This window comes from Electrophorus electricus, chromosome 17 (assembly GCF_013358815.1).
Source record: "Electrophorus electricus isolate fEleEle1 chromosome 17, fEleEle1.pri, whole genome shotgun sequence".
In the NCBI taxonomy this organism is placed as follows: domain Eukaryota; kingdom Metazoa; phylum Chordata; class Actinopteri; order Gymnotiformes; family Gymnotidae; genus Electrophorus; species Electrophorus electricus.
This window is the reverse complement of record NC_049551.1, coordinates 15117543-15138770: the sequence shown is the minus strand read 5'-3', so window position 1 is coordinate 15138770 and position 21228 is coordinate 15117543. Positions and strand designations below refer to the sequence as shown.

General features: G+C 49.4%; 2 protein-coding genes across 8 annotated transcripts in view; both read left to right on the top strand.

The window, feature by feature from the left end:
- The first annotated feature begins 233 nt into the window (after nt 1–233).
- On the top strand, nt 234–7449 carry cuedc1a (CUE domain containing 1a). 3 transcript variants are annotated; one of them, XM_035535210.1, is made up of 9 exons: nt 234–545; nt 1474–1604; nt 1992–2118; nt 2464–2692; nt 4646–4735; nt 5442–5532; nt 6021–6079; nt 6168–6237; nt 6897–7449. In XM_035535210.1, exons 1-9 carry the CDS (start codon nt 234–236, stop codon nt 6958–6960), a joined length of 1173 nt encoding a protein of 390 aa, XP_035391103.1. In that variant the 3' UTR covers nt 6961–7449. The 3 variants fall into 3 exon arrangements, with proteins under 3 accessions (XP_035391103.1, XP_026885988.2, XP_035391104.1); XM_027030187.2 differs by having other exon boundaries at nt 5997–6079; XM_035535211.1 differs by having other exon boundaries at nt 5997–6079; nt 6669–7449.
- Nucleotides 7450–9863: 2414 nt separating this feature from the next.
- ksr1a (kinase suppressor of ras 1a) overlaps nt 9864–21228 on the top strand; it is a 27680-nt gene continuing 16315 nt past the window's right edge. For 3 of the 5 annotated variants that reach the window (XM_035535697.1, XM_027030190.2, XM_035535695.1), the window contains exons 1-2: nt 9864–10366; nt 19512–19652. In XM_035535697.1, coding sequence (XP_035391590.1) covers nt 10175–10366; nt 19512–19652 — 333 coding nt within the window. In that variant the 5' untranslated portion in view covers nt 9864–10174. Of the gene's footprint in view, nt 10367–17061; nt 17186–17410; nt 17497–19511; nt 19653–21228 lie in introns of those variants that run through there. The other 2 variants (XM_035535699.1, XM_035535698.1) reach the window with 2 other exon arrangements.

Here is a 21228-nt window from a genome sequence, read left to right as displayed (position 1 = left end):
GAAGAAAAGCTCCATGCTGCCAGCCTGTCCCCAGCTCCCCTGCTCTGCGTGCGCCATGAGAGGATAACGGGGGCCTTGTGAGGGGGTGGGAGTAGAACAAGAAGGGTGTGGCCACCAGGTGGAGTGGGTGGGGTTTTGGGAGGGGTTCAGAGGGCACCGTGTGAAGAGGGGGGAGGGCAGCGTTCCCGACGGGGAGGAGGAGCGCGGCACTTCGGCTGGTGACGGCGGCGACGATGACCAGCCTGTTCCGTCGCAACGGCGGCAACCGCGGCAGGGGCGGTGGCCCGCAGGGGGGCGGAGTCTCTGGCGCCCCGCCTGACCCGAACAACAGCCGACCGCCACAGCAAGTGCGGCGGCTGGAGTTCAACCAGGCCATGGACGACTTCAAGACCATGTTCCCCAGTATGGACCACGAGGTGATCGAGTGTGTTCTGCGCGCCAACGACGGCGCCGTCGACTCCACCATTGACCAGCTGCTGCAGCTGAGCCTGGACGCCCACAGTATGGACGACAGCTCCGACTCTGAGGACAGCATCGCCCCCGAGGTGAGGCGAGGCACAGGGGAGAGCTCTCACTTACACGGGGTTGGTACTTGGGGAGGACACAGGACCGGCTAAGCAGGAGAGAAACAAAACGTTTGATCACTTTAGTAGCAAAGTCAGGATACACGCATATCCAGATCTAGATCATGTGACTGTTTTGGTGGTGTCTGTGTTTCTCCCAGAGCTCCCCAGTGCGGACCTGACCTCTTTCTAAAGTCAATCGCAATACTGCAGCCGCAGACGTTGCTTGACTGCTCCAGATCAGAGGCGGCTGTGTTTTTTAACGTAAAGATTGCGATAGCCACGTCAGTTTCCTCCTGTCTATCGGGGCAGCGGGGGGCCGTCCGAGTGGGTGACTCGCCGCCGCTCCTGAGCCTTCTGGCCGCTGGTTGGTATTCTGCAGGGGGGAGGGAAAGGTCAGGAAGGTGGGCGGGGCTCCCGAGCGCTTGCATGTCGGAACCACACCCGGACGCCGTCTGGCAGAGAGGAGCGGTGCATCTGAACTCTGTTCAGACCCTTCCAAGCAGCCAGGTCGAGCGGTTTTGACGTGAGGCCCAGCCCGGCCCCACGACATCCAGAGTGTTCATCATCCAGGACGGGGGCTGTGCAGCTGCAGTCGTCTGCGCTGAAGCAGCAAAGACACCGCTAGGTGTCCCAGTGGACATTTGCTCCGTTGGTTCTGAGTCTGGCTGCAATGCAAATGAAGAAAAAAGATGCACATATGCCACTGTTTCCTGGACAGATTTGTTATTCATATAGATTTTAATGACTTTATAGACAAAGTGGAGCCTTGAGAGGTTTTGCACAAAACGGACGAGCGTTGCCGGCTCCTCATAAAATTGTGACGCCATTTACAACACATGTATAGTCTGGGACCTGTTTCAATCATTTTGACACATTTCTATGTGAATTGTTCTGTGTTTGTGAGCAGATCCTGGAGAGGACGCTGGAGCCAGACAGCTCGGACGAGGAACCTCCACCCGTGTATTCCCCGCCTTCCTATGACATGCACATCTATGACAGGAAGCACCCAGCCGATATCCTGCCCGCTCCGCCCCCCAGGCAAGAGAGACCCGTGGAAGACATGTGACTTCTCTAAGCATGCCTGGGGCGGGTACTGGAACGACTGGTTGTAATCTATGAATGCACAAGCTACAGCCACGGTGTCTGGCCAATAGAAGGCTTTGCGCACTGATATTGCCCCATCTGGTGGCGGTTTGATGTCAGTGCAGCTTGCGAATGCGACCACGTGGGCAGCGTAGATGGCGTTTCTTCTCCACTCATAATATTAGCCCACCCTGGTGTAATTCAGGACAAAATGAGAATTACCTCAAGGACCACAGCTCACAAACAAGAAAGGCGGGGAGAATGTCGTTAAGTTTAGTGTGCACTGATGGATCTCTGTGCCTGTGGCGTGACCTTGGTTTTATGTGCCCACTTTACTGCCAGGTTTGAAGCCCACCCCCCTCCCGGGCATCGTCAGGTCAGTGGCTACAGGAACTGGAACCCACCGTTACTAGGCAACCTCCCAGATGACTTCTTGCGGATTCTGCCTCAGCAGCAGGACAGTCTGCAGGTAGATTTATGGAGCTCTTCGGGTGCAGTAACGGATGGTTTCCTCAGGCACGGCGTCTCTGGGATCTGTCCGCAGTTGTAGTCGTTGTAATTCCCCTGCAATCGGGGCCTGCCGACATGTCAACCAACAGAGTTCAGCAAAGAATATCACTGGTTCATTAGGTTGGCTGGAACGTCCCATAAATATTCCACTGTAGTGAGAACTGAATTTGCTACCATGTCATTGTGTGATGCCCAACCAGCTGTTTGACTGGTCATTTAAAAACTTCCATAATTACTAAACTGGTTTATGGCTTCAGAAGGCAGGGCTTCCATTAAAAGTAAACCCCCCCCCCTCTCTCCTCAGCGTTCTCAGAGCGACCTGTCTCAGCCTTCCTCTTCCTCGTCATCCTCGCTGTCATCCCTTACGCAGTGCTCATCAGCATCCAGCAGCGGGGCGGGCGTGGCCTCAGAGCGGGACAGGAAGCTGAGGCAGTACCTGGAAGACGAGCGCATCGCCCTGTTCCTGCAGAATGAGGAGTTCATGAGAGAGCTGCAGCGTAACAGGGATTTTCTGCTGGCACTGGAGAGAGGAGGTACACCCCACACCCACACACACACACACATACATACACACCCACACACACACACATACATACACACCCACACATACACACACACCCACACACACACACCCCCACACACACACACACACATACATACACACCCACACACACACACACACACACACATATACACACCCACACACACCCACACCCACACCCACCCACCCATACATACATATATATATATATATATATATATATGTATGTATGTATGTATGTATGTATGTATGTATGTATGTATGTATGTATGTATGTGTGTGGGTGGGTGTGGGTGTGGGTGTGGGTGTGTGTATATATATATATATATGATTTTAAAGATAAAATGGAAATTTAAAACCTAATTAAAATGATTAAGATTAATAAAACATATAAAGTGCATAAAATTAATCAGAAATTGTTGACGCAGAAGATGAAAATAAAGACCAGTGTTTAACTAGAACCATGGCTAAATAAGACTTTTAGTTCCGTTTTAACAACATCTAGTGCTGTGCTTATGTTCTCCAGCGACTGGTTCCCTTTAAAAACATCAGAACAGCTGAACACTCCAACAAACTAGTTTCTACTGATCTGAGAGTTCTGCTCGGTATATAGTGCTGCAGCATATCAGATACACTGGTCCTACCCCAGTATGTGTTTTGCAGACCAGCGATTATACCTTAAAGTCAGCTGTGTAGTGCACTGGTAGCCAGTGTAAGGACTTAAGTCAGAGGCTGTGTTCTCTCCTCCTCCTCCAGCAGCTGCACTCTGACTCAACTGAAGCCGTTTGTCTTTTTTGGGAGCCCCGTTAGGAGGTCGTAACAGCAATCAGCCCTACTGGGATGAGTTTCTCTAGGTCTGGTTTAGTCAGGAAATCTCCGGTCTTGTTGAGTAGGGACTGATTTGATGGGACTGCTAACATTGAGAGAACACTGAGTCTAAGTTTCTAAACTAGCACTATAGATTTTAGGACTTTAGAGTCTAAACAGGCAGCTAGTCTGTCTCTCATTTCTGTTTCCATGTGTAATAATCTCTATTTTATCTTTATTCAGTAGCAGAAAGTGTTGGCCCATCCAGTTAGTGATGTGCTCAAGGAAATTACGAAGTGACACACACAACACACACATATATGCACACATATTTGCGCATGCATGCATATGCACATACACACATACAAATACATACATGTACATATGCACATATATACACCCACGTTCATGTGCACGCACGCTCAGACACACAATGGACACAGCACTTAAAAATCGTAAAGCTCCCAAAGAGTGGATGCACATCCCGCCAGAGTCTGGCACAGAGCAGGACACCAAAACAGACCCTCATAACATAAGGTTTCAGTCAGAAAGCACAGCAGTTTACCGCCCTTAACATCCATGACCCAAAAGAAAGGTCTGGGGGGGAGAGGTCATTATAACCACCGAGGTAAGTGTCCAGACACGTCCTGATTACTGAGCTTAAAAGATGTAATCTGCCCAAAAGCCCTGTTATCTTGTCACGTTCAACTCTGCTTGGATATTAAGTTGGATATTTTCTCTTCTGGCCTCATCTTTATGTGCGTCGTTGGGTTCGGGCTGAATGGGAACGACGCACATTTGTGTCGTTTTTTTTCCATGTCAGTCTGGCCTTGTCTCTGCATGCTGGTTCATGTTGTCATAGCAGAGCTTGTGCGAGTGCCAGCATTCATCTGCTCTCAAGGCAGACATCACCTGACTTGGCATACGCGTGCTTGACCCCCCGTCAGAGATCAGTGCGTCGTGGTGCTTAATAGCTGTTGTTGAAAGTTAGGAGCAGAGAGTGAGTTTTAGATCAGAGCTTCTGGCTATCTGCCAATAGCATAATGCAACATGTATATGTTTTTTAAAAAAGTAAAAATTATTGTTTTATTTATTTTGCGTGCGTGAACGGTTCTTTCTTTTCATACTCTTTCTGCAGGAAATCATTGTGTTTCAGGTTCCGTGGAGGTCTGCAGCGCCGCGTCGGACGACGCCCTGTTCCGTGACAAACTGAAGCACATGGGCAAATGTAAGGAGACGCATGTGCATCGGAGCGTCCCGCTGTAGCCCCGCCCCTGGTCTCTCGCTCTAACCCCGGCCCGCCCTCCCACAACGAGATAACGGTCACTGTCACGCTCTGACACCTGGCAACCCCTTTTGTCCATTCAGTGCTTCTGTTTGTTTTGCCGTATTGAATTGCAAATCACCGCCCGGTGCAGAATAATCAAAGGGGGCACATTAAAATACGTTCGGCCGCGCGGGAGTGTCCGCCTTTTCCGGCGTGCATGGGATCATGCCCTGGTTCTACCTCTCCGGGGCCCCATGCATAGGCTTTGCTGCAGTCAGAGGTGCGTCATTGCTAAATCTGGCAACAGAGATGAAGGATTGCTGTAATGCACAGTACAGTCAGGCCATTCGCTGCGACATCGCCGCCTCAAGACGTGGCCTGCTTTTAGGCTGTGCTCCAAAAACATGAACCGCTTCTTTTTTCTAAAGCTATTTTTAGACTTTAAAAAAATAAAAATATTTTAGATCTTTCCTTTTCTTCCAATTTCTTTCTTTTTTCTTCAGACAAAATGCTTTAAAAAGCCAAATTTAAAAATTACACTAAAACGTGCATGAAATGCTTACAACAGTCTGGCTGTATCTGAGATGAAGGAAAGCGATGGAGAAGTTTGGACTGAACTCGTTCTTATCAGTAATATCTGTGTGTTCTTGCCTCTCCTGCTCTGCAGCTACAAGGAAGAAGCTCTTTGAAATTGCCAGATCTTTCTCTGAAAAAACACGCAGGAGAAAGTCCAAAAACAGGGCTCACCTAAAACATCCGTATCCTTCAAGAACAGTGGAGGACTCTCTGTGCCTCCCTCGTCATCTCTCCCACCATCTCTGCTTTCTCCTATTCCATTTTCTCTCTCTCTCTCTCTCTCTCTCTGCTACATTCATCCATATCTTCTTCTTCACGGGTACTAAACCCTCTTGTGTTTGGATCTGCTCTCCTGTGCACGGTGCTGTTCTGTGTATGAAGTAGCATATGGCTGACTGATGGGTAACAGAAGGATGCCCCTGAACGGTCTGTCCCTCTGCACCACCAACTCGCACAGCAATTCATCTCTATTGGTCACGGCCAGCCTGCTCAAACACCAGCCCTCGCCAAAACAGTCCAGTCTCATTTAGGTCCTTGGAAAGTAATCCAAAAGCCATTGAAAACGTTAAACTTTGATAACAAGCTCTTGGCTGCAAAAAACAAACAAAGCGACCAAAAAATCCACTTTAACACACAATACGTCGAGTACGCTCCATGACCCTGGCCTCAGCCTGAGCACAGCTACCTCCACTGCCAACCTTCTGGAGGACGTTGAGGGACCTCCGGCAGGTAAACGTTCCTTTCCCTGCATTCCCACTGAGAAACGAGGTCATTTTAGCAAAGTGCTGGTCTCTAACGCTGCTTGACGTGTGTCCAGAGGACGATGGCCAGCCCAGGAGGCCGGGAGCCCAGAAGAAGGACGAGCTGACCAAGGAAGTAGTGTCATGGTGAGAGCTCCGCCACCCTCCCTGGGCGAGCCACTTTGGAGAAAGTGGTTATGTTGAAAACTGCCTGAGGAAATCTGCACATGGTCTTCTGCTTACATTACTGTATACATACATTAGTACTGAATAATAATTAAGAATAATAATTATTATTCTGTTAATAATAACAATGAGTGTCATTTATATAGCCTATTTTTCACATTCGAGATCACTCTACAAAACAGGAATACAGTGAGAACATGCACACAAGAACCAACTAAGGAGGGAAGGTGATTGTAACGCTCTGGCCGAGGCTTGAAACAGGAGAGGGAAAAGGGTTAAGAACTGCAAATAGCTAGAGTTGCATTAAAGGCAATTCCGCACATATTTATTAAGTCAGAGTTAAAGTAAACGTTGGAGGAATTAAGTGTGTGTGTGTGTGTGTGTGTGTGCAGAGTGATTTTTCTTTTCATGTTACGCCCCTGCTGTTCTCCCTGGTTGTGGGACGAGCTCCGGCTCCTCCACCCTCATTATCCGGTTGGGCCTGCAGCAAGCCTGCTGATCCGAGCGCGGAAAAACGCGCACCGTCCGGCCGGAGAGACCCCCCCCCCCCCGCACCCCGGGAGAAAATGTCGCCTGCTTAAGATTCCTTCGTTTACACATTGTCATCGTTCCGTTCACAGTAATCACGACATCGTGGCATTTAGATGGAAGCTACTGTGCATGTCCGTGCGGTCTGATACGTGACCGGGGGAGGGGGAGACTCAGAGGCGCGCGCTTGCTGGCGTCACCATTCTGCTGAGACTCAGGGCTCCACGCACAAGCACAAACTCCCTGTCCATGTTCTCCACACTGCTGCACCATGGGAATTCTGTCCAAACTCAGGAGCATCAACATGACCAGTATAGCTTTTGTACACTAACACAAATTGTCGATGTGTGTGCATACACACGTATATGCACACACATCGACGATATACATGTGTGAGTGCCCTCTCGTGTATCAACGTATGCTGAACCTCCTCAGTCCCATTCTCCTCATCTGTTATGACCTTAAGACTTAGTAAAGTGTGATCTGAGAGCGCCCTCCTTTCTGTGTTGAACTATAGATGATTATTCTGTCTTCACCATATTCCACTGCACTCTTAGTGCAATCTGGGCCCTCTTTGTATAGTTACTTTACTTCTTTCTTAAACTAAATTAATTTAAATTAAAAATAAATTGCCTTTTAAAACATGTCCCTGTGCTTTTTTGTCACTATACACTAGACTAAATGGTTTCCTTGTATTTATTTTAAAGAAGTGAATGAAAATTAGTATTTAAAAAAATTCCTGCAAACGCGAACGATGAGCGCGGAAGCAGTTGTGTCCTTACAGGTACGTTTATCTCCAGGCCGCGCAAGGACATCTGTATCTCCAACGCATTGCGTTGCGCGTCTTCCGTCCATTGTGTTGCTTCCTTTTCTCCCGTCGCGAGTGTGACTGAAGAATTCCTCAAGCCTTTTCAGGAGCTTCCTGGACAGGAAGTGACCGCTATCACTAAATATATCAGCTAAATGCCCTAAATGTAGTGTGAATGCCATCAGCTCGCCGCGCTAGTTTTGTGCTCCTTCACGCTTTTCTGCCTCAGTTCCACACTCGACCAGGAGAGGGCGCTAATTAACCAGGTCCCGTGGACTGCAACGGACTAGCGCGAATGTATTTACACCACGTTTTCAACATGTGATGAGACGACACACTTTATCCGAGAAGACTCTTAAACTGCATGAAAAAAGAATGACAGCAATATAATGAGCTGTAGCTGCCGCACACGAACAACCAGGGATGAGATGGCCATAATCATAATTCCATCCATATGTAATTTGCAAATATTTAGGTATAAAGTACTGAAGTAGTCAACTGGATTTAAGGAATTAACTTTGCAGCATAAGAATTTAATATGCTTTCAACAAAAATTATTATTCAAGGTAATAATAAGGTATGATAACAATAAGGATAAGTCCATCTAAAGTCACTGCATAGTATCGTAGGTCTCATTTCATTTTCGCACACTGCTCACCGCACCGAACCTAACACGTTATGTGAGTAATGTGAGCAGCAATTATTAGGCCTGTAACCTGAAATGTCCAGTAGGTGGCTTTAAAGACCAATGCTTGAAATCTACGTTTATCTCTGTTACAACAATCTTACTAGTCAAAGAAACAGAAAATCTACAAGTTTACATAAAGCGAGCTCCCTGTAGGAAATACGCCACCAATTCCGGTGCTCACACAGAGCGACAGCACAGCACAGCGGGATGGATATGTGCTCATGGCTTACTTTTGTCATTTAAATAGGGCCTTAACTTGGCCCAAGTTAGCAGTTTTACATTAAAACAGGTGTGTTGATTCTACAAATTTAGTTCTTAAACAGAATTAGATTTTAATTTAAGAATTAAATTAGTAGAAACAGTAATTTTCCACTGCTCTGAGAATGGTTGCTTTTGCTGTCGTGTGGTACAGTGTGATCAATATAATGCAGTGTTTTAAAAATTTGGATTTAGCGTGTGTAAAAGAAACTTGTCGCGGAACTTTAGTATCCATCTGGAGCACTTTTTGCAGGCTAAATAAAGCCGCTTTAATCGCTTGCTTTCAGTCATTGGGGGACACAACGATCACGTTCCCTTCAATCCGGTTAATCCCCCCATGACACAGAGATTCCGTCAAATCGAATTAGGCCGTGCCACACCATACCACACCAGACCACACACCACACCACACCCATACCACACCTTACCACACCACACCTTACTATACCATACCATGTAGCAATGTTTCTACTTACTACATTTCTTTAAATAATAAAAAAAAACTTCAAGAAGTGGTATAAGCATGACAGTCATATTTTAATGTCCTGGTTTTCCCACTAGCTCAGAACCAAGTTAAAGGGGTGATGTAGAAAATATACGTGGTATTAGGAGATGAGCGACGGGGGCTCTGTGGAGCACTGTGTCCTCCGAGGGACAGCTGGTGTGAGAGGCACAATGACTCAGCACTGACATCGGAACGTCTAACATGGGAGAACATCGCACCTTCCGAAGATGAGAAACGTTTGTGGCGGCTGATTTGGTCTCGGTCTCTCTCTCTCTCTCTCTCTCTCTCTCTCTCTCTCTCTCTCTCTCTCTCTCTCTCTCTCTCTCTCTCTCTCTCTCTCTCTCTCTCTCTCTCTCTCTCTCTCTCTCTCTCCGTTTTAGTTTCATAGTGGGTCTAACGTCAAAACGTTCTCCGAATCATTTGTCCGATACTGTCACCCTACTTATTCTATGTCAGTATCCTAAATTGCGTTGCAGTCCCTCTGTCTATGAGCACGCACAAGTGTGACCGTGCGCACATAAAAAGCTTATTTCATTAGTAATTTGTGTGTAGTCCATTCAAACGAATCTAATAATCATTTTAGACATAGAAGTGGAAATTTATGTTTAAACTCATGAATCAAATACTGGAGGAAAATCTCACCAAATATCCTCTGGGAAATGGTCCAGCACAGAAGCACAGGACTTCTATTTATGCTAGTGGCCCCTTTCTCCACTGCATCAGGGTTGTTTTCGGCCACTCGCATTAGGACTACATTTCCCAGAGTGCACAGCGACACACGCCGTTTCTAACAGCTGACGGACGGTAAAAACCTGGTGTGTGAGAGCGGCCGGGGGAAGACGGGCTAAGAGTCTCGCAGCAGAGCGAGCGTGTCGCGCGCGGACCCGTCCAACCACGCCGGGCGCACGGTGCAGCAGGACTCGCCATCGCCTCGGATCACGGTGCTTTTTTTTTTCTTCTTTTTTCTTAAAAAAATAAAAAATAAAATTCTTCCTTGTCGGACTGTCTGCCGGAGGTGTTTGGTGGCAAGGCGCACGGTTAGGACGTCTTGCGCGTCCTCCCCGTCGGTAGCTCGCGATCTGCCCGTCCACTTCGTGCCCAATGACGAGGGATGGAGTGTGTGAACGGTAGAGGAGGAATGATGGTCGAGAGGGAGCGCGGCAGTGGGGCGGCGAGGGCCGCGCTACACCAGTGCGAGCTGATCCAGAACATGATCGAGATCTCCATCTCAAGCCTGCGAGGGCTGCGCACCAAATGCGCGGCGTCCAACGACCTTACCCAGCAGGAGATACGCACTTTAGAGGTAATTAATGCGCACAGGGGCTCCAAAATAACAGGCCGATTTGCAGTGTCATCTACGCCCGATTGTGCTCCGGGCTGTGTGTGTGTGAGTGTGTGCGTTTTGAGGATATCGCCTTAATCGTTTCTTCCTATTTTAGCGGTACTCACTGGGGTTGCTTATTGTGGTGCAATACGGACTGTAACGAACTGTTAATAATGTCCCCAACTACGCTAAATTCACATGTGCGGAGTTCACAGTGCAGTAATCTACTGATAAAGGAATTAACAGACGCGATTTCCGACGGTTGGTGGATCATTTATTTTTGACCTCTTTCTGCGGGGCTTTGGGGGGGGGGGATTTTTGGGGGCAGTAACCCCCCGGATATTCTGCTGCACCAGAGCGCGTACAGCACATCGGTGCTTCGCGCTCCCTCCCGTGCACTGCTGCGATTGTATAGGTTACGTGACCGTTTGTCCGTCTGTTGCACACGCAGTCCCCGGGTTTGTGATGCAAATAACGCTACAGTACGCAGAACTATACGCATTTTGGGGTCGACTGTGTGACGTGCTTCTGGCCTGAGTGTATGACCGTGACCGACAGCTCGCCAGGGCCGAGACACCGGCACTGACGCGCACCGACGCGCACTTCGCTTTGGACGCGTCCGGCCACTGCACCTGTTGGGTTCATGTATGAGAGATCAATACGATCGCGCATCGGATGACGTGGCCTGTGTCCGCGAGCGCGAGGAGTGGGGTCGCTCGCGCACTGGGTGACGGCCCGCATCGCCTCTGTGACGCCGGTCGGGGCGAGGGGGGTGGGGGGATGGTGCTTAAAAAAAAAAAAAAAACCGCATCTGTCGGTATTTTTGAAACGTTGTTCATTAAAGTCCATCCGTTTGTTGCTACTAGTTTCCCGTAAACATGACATTATATTACAGAACTATATACGTTCGGCTGCAAATTTAAATGTATCTTTTGTGAAAACGTCACAAGGATTGGTCCGTTTTAGTTGGAATGTGGATAACAGTTACGTGGTGATCACATCCTGAGCACGCACTGATTCACAGCCCGCCTCCTGGGGAGACTGGGTCAGCTTCAGAGCGCTTTGGGTCACGCTGGGGGTCACGTGTGAAGTACGTGTCCCTGTTTGTCCATATCCCGCTTTTCAAATGAGCAGTCAGCAGATAAACGGAAGAGTGCTGAATCAGACCACTGCTCTCGGGTCTCGCAAGGACTGCGGCGCTTCTTTGGCACAGCAAATAAATGGACCACCGGTGTCTAAGTTTAGCTCTGGAGCAGTCACTCGGATGAGGGTGGTGTGCAGGTGGGGGGGGGGCCAAACGTTAAGGCAGTGCGTCGTTATTAACCAGCAGATACCATGATTCCTGAAGATTGCCACCATTCTACCGCCACCCTCCGTGAGCCCGACGCATCCGGCAAGCTCTGCGGATATGCCGATCGCTTTTATAGAGTGCCAGTGTTCTGTGGCGCTACTTAGATTTTAGCAGAGCGTCTTTTTTTGGCGCAGTGTTTTCGTTGCAGTGTTTCGACAGGCCAGAGATCAGGCGGACAGTTGGAACGCAGCCTGACCAGTCAGCCCTATTTCGGTGCGCCTTGCCCAACTGTCACTTTCAGTTCTGCTTCCTGTCGGGGTGGGAAGCCTGCCCGCCACGTACCTGTAGTCCAGAGCCTGCCATCTGGGGCCTTTGGTGCTTGTGGCTTCAGAAAGCAGCCGCGTCGCTTGGCTTGCTTCCTCTTTGCTTCTCTCCTGCTCCTAGGCACAAATAACCCCGGCCCTGCACAGCCCACTGCCCCTGCTATACTGAATTAGTTGTAGAACAACATGGCTGCAGCACTGCTAGATTCGTTTACAGGTAGAGCTGGGCAGTGTTGGCTGTTTGACACTTGACTGGGGGGAGGTCAGTCACACAAAGGGCCGAACGGAGACTGGCAGTCCTCAGGCAGTGTAATGGCTCTGAATGCCCTATGTGTTGCACTGAAATGGCTATTCCACTCATGTACCCCCCACCAACATCATCACCACCACCACCTGACTGTCATAGACACCTGGGCCTCGGTGCAATCAAGAGAGGCTCGAACTCACATTAGATCCTCACAAACGCTCTTTTGTTCTACCACTTGACAGTGTTTTTTTTTTTTTTTTCTCACGCCACGCTGTACTTGTGAGTGGGTAATGCCCTTCTCTCCAGCTCTCTATCTCGAGTGCCACAAGGTGGTGCTTCAGTTCTCACACGCCAGTCCCGGCCAGCCGCCAGCCTTGCGCTATGGGTGTTGCGTACTCTCTCTCTCTCTCTCTCTCTCTCTCTCTCTCTCTCTCTCTCTCTCTCTCTCTCTCTCTCTCTCTCTCTCTCTCTCTCTCTCTCCTTCTCCTTCTCCTTCTCCTTCTCCAGATCGCACTCCCAGGCGTACTGTGCCTGCCTTGTTGGAGTGTGCGATGCGTTCCCTTTATGCGTTGGGTTGTGGAACATCGCAGCTGTCATGGAAGTATAGCAACCCACACAGAACTTTCCCACTTGCAGTCGGAAAGCAATTGCTAAAAATCTCTTCCTTCTTTAGGACTTAACTTGCTCGTGTAGGGGCTGTCGTCCGCTCCGGTGCGCGGATTTCCCGTGTCTGCTTCTGCAACCATCTTTTTTAACAGCGAGGTCTGGCGTGGCATGAACGTTGTGCTGGCGTACCACCGCGCGATCATGGTGCAGTCCTCACGTCGGCTCACCGTGCGCTTGTCCGCTTTTCAGCCTCCCTCGCCAGCGCTGGCTGGGAGTGCGTATGTGTGGCACGGTCACTCGCTGCGTGCGCTATTGTGGCAGCGTCTATATTTAGCGGGCCTCTCTTCCTGCGTGTTTTCAGCGTTGATTGTTAATCAAGAAAATCGCGTGACGTACAAAGAGGCTGAGAACGAGGGGAGCAGGGAGAAGAAAAGGGGAAGGGGAGGGGTGACGAGGTGAGTGAGGGGCGTGGCTTCCAGCTGGCTGTGTTTGGTGGGGGGGCGGAGAAAGGAGCAGGTGATTTCAGCGCCAATCGCCCCACCCCCACCTTCTGTGGTGAGCTGCAGCTGAAGGTCTATTTTCCCCCCGCCATGCTATATTAGACTCGCATAGCTGTACATGAATAAAAAAGCGTGTTCTATTATTGAAGAGAACTTTTTTTTTTTTTTTGCAGTTTGCTGTGTACTCACAGCGGTTAACAGAGTCACAGAGTGACTGTGACCCGGCTGTTCCACTGGTTCTGTGTTGTGTTTGGGTTATTAGGCCAGACAAAATAATGTTGACCCTTTGCGCTAATGACTGATTAAAATACACGGTCACAGACATTATGTACAGAATGCTCAGCACACAAATACAAAGTTGCTTGAGTTGAAATACAGACACTCCTGTGCTAAACAGTTCTTTAGTAAAGCTGTGTGTGTTAACTAAAGACCAGACTACTCATTCGGGGGACGTTCACCCTAAAGACACTTAGAGAGACTCTGGAATAGGGGAAATCCTCTAGTGACACCTGGGGTCCTTCTGAGGTCATTCAGGATCCTAGGGGGGTTGGTTCCCCGGCAGAACTGGGTTCATGCCCTGACGGTTTTCTGACCCAGTTCGTCCTCATACCGGGTTGCATGGTAGAAGGTGAAATTTCTCAGCAGCTTTGCAGTATGATTTGTAACAAGACCTCCCAGACAAGCTCATTCTCCTGGTGCCTAATTTGTGGCATTTAAAAGGCCTCTCTCATATCTTGCCTTAGATTAGCTTTGTTACTTTAAGTGGCTGTCCAATTTTAGCCCTCACTGCGGCGTTCTGTCATTATATGGAAATGAAATGCAAACGAGTTGTGATTTTGCCTGATTTATCCCCCCCGCCCGAGTCGTTCCTCTGTCGCCGCAACCCACAGACATGATCAGACGAAGACGTCCGATCTGTGTCTGATCTCCACGGGCCTGGCCGCTCCTCAACACTGCGGCGTTTGACGACTTGACGCTCCGTCGCTGAGCACGTGTTCCCTGCCCCATCCCACGGGGAGGTAAGATCTGAGGGCATCTAACCCCTGTCTGCTGAGGGTCAGGGTCAGATAGCAAAGGCAGCTACTGTCAGGCACCAGGTCACAGAGCACTGGTGCGAAACGCGATTTAGCAGCGGACTGCGTTCCTGCAGCCCGAGTGCCGGAGGAACACACGGCGTGCTACCAACACACCAGCCTCTGACGCACCGCCGAGTGTCTTTTTCTGTTCGTAAGGTTGACCATCTGGGCTGCTGTTGTCCTTGCCGCAGCTCCGAGGGGCTGGGCGTGGTCACGCCCTTTAGCTGCCTGTCTTGTCTGCGGACGTCACGGACGCGTTGCCATGGCAGCGTGGCGCCTGTGTTTACTTCCCTCTGCATGGGCAGGTCCATTTAGCCGCCCCAGAGCCAGACTTTCCCCCTGTTTCTGCTCTCCTTAAGCATGCGCGTGTCCCACACCCCACCAGTCTGGGTTGGAAAAGGTTTGGCACTGGAGATAAAAAGCATTTCTATACCTGGTTTCTTAATGAACGCTGAAATGTGGGATGAATCCTGACAGCCTTTATGAGTATGACAGTCAGATATATATTCTTTAAACTGGGCTGTAACTGTTTAGTTTTAGTGCCTGGATAACACATATTCTAGACTGTTTTGCGCAGTAAAGACTAACAGTCTGATCTGGCTGGCATATAGCTGAGTAATTCTCTGTGTGTGCTGTGAGACTCCTCGTCTGCTGGCCGATGTGCTAGAGATGTGTGCTATCTGTGGGAAAATCCCACACTGAAGACCCATGAGTGTGGTTGCTAGGAGACCTGATGTCATACTTGCACCAGTGTATTGTTCTCTGCGATAGCTGCGTGATCCCCTAACTACCTGCAGTGCGTGTGTGCTTTGTGTGCATGCGTGTGTGCGCACGCACACGGACGTGAGAAACGCGGCGAGACCCTTGGAGCCCTGGCTGACCGCAGTGCTAGTGCCTCAGCACCGCCTCACACAAAGCAAGGCTTATTCTGGAAGGTTCCGCCGATAATGTGGGTGTCTGCTGTTTTGGCCTCTCTCACCGTGCTTGTGTTGATCCACGGTGATGGGAACAAAACAAGGTTTGCGGCGCTCTTTGGGTGGGTGGCAGGACTATTTACGGTCATGGTGGGTGCAGGAGGGGTGAGCGCCTTGCTTGCGCTCCACATCTACAGATGGAAAAAAACGAGACACAGAGAGGCAGTGTGACATAACTGCTACCAAATCAGGCCAAATGGTATGAGTTATGGACTGGCACGCCAGCGCGGGTTTGCATCATTACCAGCTGTGTCCGGACGGCCGAAACCTGCAAAATGTAGCAAGCGCGTGGCCATCTGGGTTGATGGAGCCAGACGAAGATTAAAAATGATTTCCTTCACAGAATGGTCATGTATTCGGTTTCCATTTGGCGTCGGAGTGATTGCTGCTCCTTCTCTGTTAAAGGTGCTCGGTGCCGTGCATCATTAATGGGCCTGGGGAGCACATCACATGACGTAGCTGCATAACGGCTGAGTCTTGGCTGCATCTCCACATCAGATGGTCTCTTTAATGTCCAGCGCCAACCAAAGTCAGTGTTAGCAAAGATAACAGAAAAAAAAAAAAACGTAAAAAGATGTGATCTGCTGGCTCAGGCTCTGCATCTATGTGTGTGTGTGTGTGTAAAGTAGTTGTGTGTACATGGAAGCTGTATCAACATGACCACGCTGTATCAGCGTGGCGTTGCTCTTTGGTCATGATAGCTGTTTGCTGTCTGCCATCCTGCTCCGGGAACACATCCACACACGGAGCTTAAGCTTCCTGTGAACGCCTACATGCACACCGTGCACCCGAAGAGTCTCCTTTTCTATTTTTCTCACACTTTGGTTCACATCCCTGCATTCTAGGCCGGCTATTCAGATGCACCTCTCTTCTTCCAAGCTTTCAGTGAGCTGCAGCTGAGACATGAAGGGGCTTTGGGCTTTGTGGCGGTGGCAGAATGCTTGCTCTTTTGTTAGCGCGCCGAACGAGAGCTCACGTTTGTCGGAGATTAAAAAACTGGCCTTGCTCAGGCCATTGATGCGTGTTTCACCACTGACACAGACGAGGAAACCTCTCCCTTGACTTGAAATGCTTTTTGTTAGTCGCCGAGCTAGCGCATGAGGCCAGGGCTTTTTCTTTCAGCAGCGCGAAAGGGTAACGTGAGCGCGGAAAGAAGCAGGGAAGCCACTCGACTCCCGTGTTGAGGCTCTCGAAAGGTAACGGGTGGGCGGTCGCTCTCAGGGACGTCGTTGCAGCTCACGGCTGCTTGGCATGTTGGAAAAGAGATTTAATAGCACACAGTCGGGTAAGGACATATGACACAGTCACATATGAACAGTCATTCCTGTTCGATGCATAGCCTGTGTCTGATGCTTTCTAAGCGTGTTGTGGGTGCGGTGGTGCTCTCATCTCCCGAATCACGCAGTGGGAACACATTCTGCGAGCAGGCTGTTTGGTTTTGGGTTCCTTCGTGGTCTGGCCCATGGAGCGATGGACGCTTCCAGACTGGCAGCAAGCCACCGGGCTGTATGTTCATTAATGCCGGGATTAGAGGAGAGAGGAGCGGGGGGGGGGGGGGGGGCTGAGGTGTGAAAGGATGACTGGCTTTATGGTAACGGGCCTCACCCGTGCGTCAGATGGCGGTCCGCTCGAACGCCTCTGAAAGACTCGTCTCGTCAGGCCCGTCCCGTCTCGTCAGGCACGTTCCCCCTCCTGCTCCGTGATTGCGGTAGAGGGTGTTGCGGCAGTCCCACCGCCCATCTGCTTATCCCTGCGTCATCGCCTGCTGCGGCCCTGCCGAGGTATTTGCACAACCCGTCCTCGTTAAAAATGGAGGATGAGAGAGAGGGAGATAAAAAGAGCGAGCGAGAGAGAAACAGATTTATACAGATGAAAGTACCCCACATGCCAAATATCTGTTGCTGAATATCTGTTGCTGAATATCGAGATGTCTCTCTCTCTCTCTCTCTCTCTCTCTCTCTCTCTCTCTCTCGCCTTCTCTGTCTCCGTCACGCTGCTCTGGTCAGCATTCTCCATGGAAAATTCGTCCCGTGCTGTTTGTTTGTGAAGGATCAAGGGGAAATGCCTCGGAGAACATTCCCTCCCACGTCAGGTTTGTTATTCCAAAAGATCCCGATGAGATGCCAGGAGAGGGCGGGTGTGTGTGGGGGTGCGGGGGGGGGGGTCTAAAAAAGAAAAGGCAAAAAAACAAAATATAGTCTGGGAAAGCGGCAGGGACAGCCTGGAGGAGGCCAGCGCGTCCGATGATACGGTGCTCCACGGGGGCGGCGCCAAAGCTCCTTAGCCTCGCCGTGAACCCGCCGTCTTTCGGAGCACTGATGTCACTGTGCCCCTGCCGTTGCTGGTGGCAGTGTTCTCCATGACACTTGGTTACCATGCCAGCAGTGCAGACGCCCCCCCCCCCCCGCCCCCCCAGAGGAGGTCTGCTCGCTGTTCCTGTCCATGTAATAACAGCTATTTATATCTGTTTGACGGCCCTGTTTGCTGAAGGGTAAATTGAGAGGGTGGGGGTGGGGTTCCAGTCAGGTTGCATGTGGAATACAGACCTGAGTAGTAGGCATGGCACAGGACAAGGCATGGTGTCATGGTGTAGTTTAGATATGAATGCATAATCGGTTTGATCCAGGAGCTGTAATCATTCTCGTTGCATAAGGGAGGAGCCTCTGGTGTTTGAGGCTGAACAAAATGCTGCCCCGACAGCAAGCCGTCAGGACCTACACACTGTCATGACTTTCAGAACCTTCAGCAGGTCTTGCAGGTCCTTTGTCCAAACACTTCAGTGTACGCCGTGTATAATTAGACATAGCTCATTAGAGCGGTAGCAGTTATCTCCTGGTCTATCCTTCATCACATGTGTGGCGATGATGACGATGATAACGATGATGATAATGGCGAAGATGATGATAGAGATAATGAGAATGGCACATTGGAGGTGTATAATAAGCCCTAAAGGCCAGTTATGTCACCGTGTTCCTGCAGTGGTGGGTCTGATGTGCACGTTGGGATGCCCCTCAGGAACCAGGCATGAGCTGCCTGCAAGGCTTATTAAAACCCATGCCATCCTTAGTAACATGGTCCTGATTGGCTCACAGTTTTCAAAAGCATGGCCCTGCTTGGCTCACAGTTCTCAGTAGTATGCTCCTGATTGGCACACAGTTCTCAGTAGCATGGTCCCGATTGGCTCACAGTTTTCAATAGCATGGCCCTGATTGGCACACAGTTCTCAGTAGTATGGTCCTGATTGGCACACAGCCCTGGCCTTTGATTGGGTAGATGATGCATTGTTACTGTAGTCAGAGTAGGTAGCTCTTACTTGGTCTGTGCGGAGTTGTACAAAAAACTCTTGGAGTGGAACACCATACCTGTGCTTCCTTAATTACATTTAGACACTTATTTGTGAAACTTATCCAGGGTGATTTACAATTTCAGTCTTGTTACAGCGGGAGACAAATGTTACGATAGGAGTCTTGCCCAAGGACTCTTATTTGTAGAACATGGTGCCCAGACAGGGGAGGGAACTGTCATCCTCCACAGGAATTGCAGCATTGTTGAACCACTACACTATAGCGACATTATTCTGCTTTCTGTGAAGCAAGTTAATATTTCACCATATTATATATTATATACACCATATTGATGTAAAGAAAAAAATTTGCAGTGATGTTATGGAACATTTCTGCGCAAAACCTTTGGCACCCTGAAGGCAACTACAGGCCAGCCAAAACGTTTGTTCAAAGATGAACCATGAGACTAGTCTGTGGATCTGGATGTTGACATGCACCCGGTTATCGATGTTTACCATCACTCTTCCTTTCTGTCTTTTAATGTTTCCTTTCTCATCGCAGTTATGAGGGTCAGAGTCATTTTTACAAGACATGTCTGTTGTCCCACACTGTGGCTGGTTTTGTCGTTCTGCCGATGTGCTCTCGAATGGCTGCAGCTGCGTGAAGCTTTCTAACCTTCGTTTAAAAGAACGCGTTGCCAAGGAGAATAGGAAGGAGCTTCGCCAGCTCGCTGGGCCTTCCGACAGCACGCGGCTGCCTGCCTCTTCATCACTGGCTAACCTACGCCTCCCTCCTCTGACATCTGCGCTGTTGCCCCCTGCAGGTGAAGCTTATGAAGTACACCTGCAAGCAGTTGCAGTGCAAGCTGAAGGTGCCGGAGACGGACAGGCCACAGGCCCTGGACAGCTACCCACGGCTGGGCGACTGGCTTCACATTGTCAACCTGAGACCCGAACTCATAGAGGTAGAGTGCAAACTGTGTGTGTGTGTGTGTGTGTGTGTGTCTGTGTGTGTGTGTGTGTGTGTGTGTGTGTGTGTGTGTGTGTGTGTGTGTGTGTGTATAATGAGATTTGATATAAAATGGAACACAGTGTCATTTTAGCAACAGACAGGTTTGTGATAACATCAAACCAATTGTTACTAAAAGTAAAAATGCCTGATTTGATTGCTTTGATTCAGTCATGTAAAGCGTGAGGGAGATCTGGAGTAATGTGAAAATACTGTAGAGGCTTGGATCTCTGATTTTGACCACAAACCAAGAATCCAGTGCGTGTTTGTGCAAATCTGTTCACATAGGGTTTAAAGATATGTACATTCATGAGCTTGTGTGTGTGTGTGTGTGTAAGAGTCAAGTACTCTACTCCACCCAGACATGTCCTGTTATTGGCATGACTGTGAAACTCCTCCCTTTAACTGAGTAATGTGAATAACCCACACACAGTTTGTGTGTGTGTGTGTGTATGTGTGTGAGAGAGAGAGAGAGAGAGAGAGAGAGAGAGAGAGAGAGAGAGAGAGCTGGAACCAAAAGCTTTGAGTTATCCTGAAGGTGACATTAATGTTTGTGGTATTGGTTCTGCAATTCTGCCTGACCCCACAGAGACATTACCACATAATCCAGTTTTCCCTGTATGTCACCATGGTCTCTCTCTCTCTCTCTCTCTCTCTCTCTCTCTCTGTCTCTCTCTCTCTGTCTCTCTCTCGCTCTCTCTCTCTCTCTCTCACACACTCTCTCTCATTCTCTCTCTCTCACTCTGTCTCTCACTCTCACTCTCTCTCTCTCTCTCACTCTCAATCTCTCTCGCACTCTCTCTCTCAAAAACTAAAACACGCAAACGCAACGGTGTTGAGAGTTGAATTATGTTATTTCGGTTTTTATTTGGAATTAGCCCGGGAGATTTGGAGCCAGAGCATGAGTGCACTCCTAGACCTAGAGGAGGCCTTATAGTGAAACATGTAAGATCGATAGTTTATGAGTAACTGATGGAAGGCTGATGATTAACGACGTGTGTACGACTTTTCAATCAGTGCATTACTGATTCAAATTCCTCATTTATCATTACACACCACATACTCACTAAGAGCTTTGGACTTCAGAAATGTATTGTACTGTAAGTTTCAGCAATTTCCCCTGGAATCAGTAAGGTTCTATCCATCCATCCATCCATCCTTCCATCCATCCATCCATCCATCCATCCATCCATCCATCTATCCATCCATCACTCCTTCCATCCATCCATCCATCCATCCATCCATCCATCACTCCTTCCATCCATCCATCCATCCATCCATCCATCACTCCTTCCATCCATCCATCCATCCATCCATCCATCACTCCTTCCATCCATCCATCGATAAATCAAACCTATTCCCTGTGCAACATTACGGCTCTTTCAGTCTAACGCAGCCACTTGGTCCAGTACTTCTCTGTCAGAACCTCGCACTCTGTTGGCGTAGCTCTGGTCAGTGATTTGCAAGGTGGCCTGCTACAAGTTTGGACGGCGGTCACTGCAGCAGACAGAGCCATGTTGGGATTAGCCGCG